This window comes from Quercus lobata, chromosome 4 (assembly GCF_001633185.2).
Source record: "Quercus lobata isolate SW786 chromosome 4, ValleyOak3.0 Primary Assembly, whole genome shotgun sequence".
In the NCBI taxonomy this organism is placed as follows: Eukaryota; Viridiplantae; Streptophyta; class Magnoliopsida; order Fagales; family Fagaceae; genus Quercus; species Quercus lobata.
Window position 1 is genome coordinate 1662634 of NC_044907.1, and position 5844 is coordinate 1668477.

The 5844-nt window shown below is 32.8% G+C and overlaps 1 protein-coding gene across 1 annotated transcript; it reads left to right on the forward strand.

Moving 5' to 3' along the window:
• Nucleotides 1-4198: 4198 nt before the first annotated feature.
• Nucleotides 4199-5596, forward strand: LOC115987455 (protein YLS3-like). The gene is made up of 3 exons (XM_031110997.1): nt 4199-4892; nt 5093-5194; nt 5293-5596. The coding sequence occupies exons 1-3, from the start codon at nt 4547-4549 to the stop codon at nt 5442-5444; spliced, it is 600 nt and encodes a 199-aa protein (XP_030966857.1). The 5' UTR covers nt 4199-4546; the 3' UTR covers nt 5445-5596.
• The last annotated feature ends 248 nt before the right edge of the window (nt 5597-5844 follow it).

Genomic DNA, 5844 nt, shown 5'->3' on the forward strand with positions numbered 1-5844 from the left:
CTGAAAAACAAACCCTGGTATATTACTAATACAATACAGAGGTAGCTAAAAGGGTGTAATATGTGGCTGTGGAGTACATTGATTACGTAGTGGAGATGGTTTATATATAGAGAATGTTAATTATGATATTTTTGCATTTGTGAAGAAAGGGAAAGCTTTACTTTTTGACAATCTAGCCAGAGCCGAGGATAATTCCAAGGACAGGTGAGTTTTCTATGGCGGAGATTCACGTTATAGAAAGGTAACTCGTGAGGAGCTGACACGTACGACCGACATGGACCAAATATTGAGGTGACTCGTGATAAAAGTAATTAATAAATAAGACCAGATTCATTTTTTTATTATTCCAGGCTTAGATCATGGTCAGGTCGGCCACATCAATCGTCAAGCTTCTTGTATATTCTAGTCATTTTGAAATCATTTCACTGTCCCATCAAAAATAAAAATATCATTTCACTGTTAAAGAAGATCCTAGTTCTATCTACTAAATTAATCTGTAAATCTAACCCCAAAAAAAAGGAAAAAACTTTAAAGGTTCTAAATTTTTTTTCCGACACAATCAAATGGAACACCTTTCCAAATAACAATAAATATCAAAAAATTTAGTTAGTTGTTACGATTCAAAATAATGCTGAAAACTAACATCTTGAGTGTTTAAAACTCGAGTTTCAAGATAAAACTCGAGTTTCAAGATAAAACTCGTGTTTTTAAGTCTCGATTTGTAAGCGGATGTATCTGATGTGAAAAAAAATCCACTTGAAAATCGAGTTTTAAAGACTCGATTTCTATAAATTGCAGAAAAACACCGCTATAGGGCTTTAAAACGTTACTATAGGGCTTAAAAACGACACTATAGGGCTCCCAGAACCTGATATGGGATAATCACATTTATAAAAAAATTTTGCAAGAAAACACCGCTATAGGACTTTAAAACGTCACTATAAGGTTTAAAAACGCCACTATAAGGTTCCCTGAACCTGTATGGGGTGATCACACTTATAAAAACATTTTGCAGGAAAATGCGGCTATAGGGTTTTAAAACGTCACTATAGGACTTAAAAACGCCACCATAGAGGAAAATTTTTTTGCATGGAACTCGAGTCTTAAAAACTCGAGATCTATGTGGCATTTTCGGTCCAAATCATCCAGCCAAACACTCGCAAAGCGAGTTTATAAAACTCGGGTTTTAATATAGATCTCGAGTTTCTAAAACTCGAGATGCTATTTTTCTTAAAACTTTGAAACGTTACCTAACTTACTACATTGAATCCCTATTAACAGCTAATCTGCGCATTCCCTCCAATCAAATGTCATTCAGTTAATACTAAACAAGTCCAGTTAATGAATGCCATTAATATTAAATTTAGAGGCATGATCATTTTACAAAGGATATCAATTATTAAAAAAAAAAAAAAATTGTGTTTTTACCATTACTCTTAAGTAAATAGATATTTATTCTGGTTGGAATAAATAAATATTTTATTTAAAAATAAAAATAAAAATGAAGGCAATTAATTTAAAGAATATTATAGTTGTATAAGGCGAATATCCATAATTGAAAATGGAACGTCTTTCAGTAACTCAGAATTTTGACTTGGTTTAAACGATGTATAGCTAAATGATGATGCTTGAATCGCCTGATGCCTTGCAAGAATATTACTTATCCCTAAAACGACGCTTACATCCATATAAAATATATATTAAAAAAAGAATTAAAAAAAAAGCAATAGTATTAACAAATTAATATTGATTAATTTCTCTCTTTCTACTAATTTATTAGTTAAAAACTCAAAGTTCACCCAAAGTGAATGAAAGTGGGATCCCACTCAAAGTAATGCCTACTGGTACTCTGATATCTTTAGAGCTGCACTCCACTCATTAGTGTTTTTTGGTACTGGTCTCTCACTCTCTCTCACTTTTTACCTGTATACATACATGCACACTCAACTGTGATAATCTTGCATGTGACAACCATGCACACTGATGACTCGGTCTTAATTCATAAAGGAGTTAATATAATATAATATTTATTTTATAAAAAGGATCTCAAATCTTAAAGTTTAAAGCATTTCATGCAGGCAGATGCAGTGGCGCCAATGGCCGGGAGGAAGGAAGGACTATCTTTTTAGGCTTTTAGCTTTTAGTCATTACATAATAAGACCAAAAGAGAACGTCCCACAGAAATAATTGAAGGTTTATATATCCACAGTAAAAAAGATACTTATCAATATATATATATATATATATATATATACACATATCTACAGTAAAAAAGATGAATAAAAATACATAGAGGGAATCAATATAAGTGCCCCCAAACGGCTCTAAAATCACTAGGATCATCTAATCCGCATCAATATAACTCATTTATTCAGCACAAAAAAAAAAAAAAAAAAAAAAAGATAAAGACTAACAGTTTGATTGGGAGGATGGAAAAGTGAGAGGATAGAAAATAAAGGGAGGATCGAAAAGTGGGAGGATAAAAATTTTTTTTGTTTTCTTCATTTGTGTTTGGTTGAGAGAGTAGAAAAGTGGAGGGATGAAATTTTTTTTGGTTTGGTTGAAAATAAAGTTTGTATAAATTTACTATTATATCCCTCTTAAATAAAGCAAAAAGTAATACATTATACTTTAAAAAACAATTGTGTATAGATGAAAGTGGACATTTCAAAAAATAGCATAAAAATCATAATCCAAAAGTGTTTTCTTAAAAAAGTAATTAAAAAAAAAAAAAAGGAAAAGAAGAAGAACCGGCTACGTCCTGAGAAAACCAAAGTAAGAAAAAAAATACCAAAAGCTAGCATTACTAGAGAAAGGAAAAGTCAAAAGAAAAAAAGAGATCTAGAAACGTTAAAAGAGGTGGGGGCAATTTTGTCCAAATATTTTTCTCACTTTTCACTTCAATTTGGAGAGATTGTATTTTGAAGGGGGAGGAGAGAAAACTTGTGGGCCCCACCACTTTTCTCTCCCCCTTCCCCTCTCAACCAAACACCATTCCCACCCGTTTTCACTCCTATTTTCCACTTTTTTTTTTTTTCATCCTCCCTAAAATCCACCTAACCAAACATACCAAGGGTGAAACAAATAAGTATGTCCAATTATACATACACACATAAAGGTCACTTATTTGATTAACGAACTAGCTAGGGGTAATATTATTGAGTACTCCAAAAGTACCATAAATACATACTTCATATTCTCACATAACTATGGATTCCACTAATTAAATTTATGGTAGGACTCACAATTCATGTAAGAGAGGGGAGTATGCATTTATGGTACTCTCGGAATATTCAATAATTTTCCACGAACTAGATGTTCATAATTAGCTAATCATGTATACAAAATTATGACAAACTTAAAAGGGTTTTATTAACTGATACTCTTAAAGAATTTGTTAATGAGCTATTTTAAGAAAGTTTTGATACTATTTTTCATGAAAAATATAAAAAAAATGTCAAAAAATCAATTACTTTTCTTTTTCCATAAATTTCTAAAAAAATTTCCTAAACTAACGTCCTTAAGACATCGGTTAACTTTTTCCAACTTTTAAAGATAAGTGTAAAAAAAAAAAAAAAAAAGATTTGTGATTTTATTGGTTTAGAATATTACACTAGCTGTATAGTAAACTAAACTACAATGTCATACATATATAAAATAAAAATAACAAACATAAAATAAATAAAAAAAAAACATTTTGAAAATGAAAAGCTAAGACCTAACCCCGGCCTTATACCTTCATGATCATGATGATAAATTCAGTTGAAGGAAGGCCGATGATGATATTGATCATAGACTAGTTATGGATCATTATTTAGGTTTGGGCTAAGGCTAGCACCAGATACTTGTTTTCTGGTTCTGCTCCTCTTTGGGTACAAGTCTGTCCAACTGGAGAATGCAGTGGCCCAAACAGAAGATAGAGAATGCTGGCCCAAGATGTGCAAGAGAAAATAAAAATGAGGTGCACTGGTTTATGATATTGATGTCATTAAGAACGGTGAATGATATCATGATTTCAAAGCCATAGGCATCATCATTGTCACTGACTTGTCCTTTGGTTGGGGTAGGTGAAGTGACCCACCATATGTTATGCAAAGTCTTGTTTTAAGTTTTAAGTTGACCTTGGAGAACTTCTGCGATCTTCTATTTCTTTACACATGTTATCTTATCTCAGGTCTGTATTACTAGCAAGTAGAAACTATGACTAAAGAAAGAAAAGGTGCTTTAGTAGATTTCATCATGTGCATTTAGAGGAATGAAGTTTTAGTTACTTTTCTTGCATCCTGCTGCAATCATAGAATGCCACATCTAGTAAGATAGCAATTGTTGAGATATTCTTAAGAGTGCACTACATATCATTCGATGTGGAATGTTATCAACAAGTAATAATTCAAAAGTAGTGCTAAACTTGGTGATTGTAATAATAAAAGTAGTCACAACCGAGGACAAAGCAGATGAAATGATAGACTCCACTACCACCTAGCTCATTTTAAATAGCCTAAGCATAAATTGAGTTTGGACCCCTCTTTCTGTGTGTGTAAACAAAATGGCAATAGCCTTACACTTGAGCACTTTGATACTTCCATTCCTATTAGTGCTAATGTCATTTATGGTTAGCTATACAATGGCAGATGCAGCCAAAGACAGAGAGGAGTGTGCACAACAACTAGTAGGATTGGCTACATGTCTGCCTTACGTTGGTGGTCAAGCAAAAGCACCTACACCAGACTGTTGTAGTGGTCTTAAACAAGTCCTAAAGGACAACAAGAAGTGCTTGTGTGTCATCATCAGAGATCGTAATGATCCTGAATTAGGACTACAGATTAATGTTACACTTGCTTTGGGCCTGCCTTCTGTTTGCAATGCCCCTGCTAATGTCTCCCAGTGTCCTGGTATGCATTCAGCTATAAGAGTTGTTTTGTTCTAGCTAATTGTTTTTTTTTTTTTTTATGAAATTCGATGTAAGAAGTAAATGGTGAATGCTATAGACCTATTTTGGTTTTACACTTCTTTAAAAAGAAGGATAAATGTCACTAGAAGTGGCTAATATTTGACACACTGATTTGATTTGTTGGGATGGTCATGGATGCAGCTCTTCTACACTTGGATCCTAATTCACCAGAAGCTCAAGTTTTCTACCAATTGGGAAGGAGTTCTAATCAAAGTGATGGTAGTCCTGCTCCTAGTCCTAGTGGTAATGTAACCAACATACATGAGTCTTCTTTTTCATTTCATTTTTTTTTTATATTGTAGAAATCTTCTTAAATTTGTGGGTAATTTCTTTGGCTACAGGTGGAGGGAGTTCTGCGAGTGCCAAAAGTGAGGGGACTAGTGGTCAGGACAAGAATGAAGGTTGTTATGGTCAAAAGAGATGGTTTGGAATGGAGATTGTTATTGGCGGGGTCTTAACATGGTGTTTCATTAGTTCACACTTGTTCATATAGGCACTTGGACTGTCACTGTTCAGTAACTTTGGCCTTGTATGCTGTTTTGTAATTGTTATACTTATGTTAAGTTCTTTTCATTTATTAATACTCCCTACCTCTATTTATCTCAAAATAATAATAAAAACCTTCCAACTCTCCCTTTTGAACTATGTTTATCTTATAAATTAGGGTATTGTATTAGTTGCCTCTTTGGACATTTAACTAATGGAAGCTATGATTGTTGTGAAAAACTGCTAGTATAAATGTACATGATCAAAGATTGAAGCACATACATTAACAGTATGCATCAAGTTTTGTTGCTATTATCTTTGTAGAAAGAATTGCTTCACAAAAAAAAAAAAAAAAAAATAGTGTTAACTATATTATTTAGTCTGTCATAGCTACAACAATAATTAAC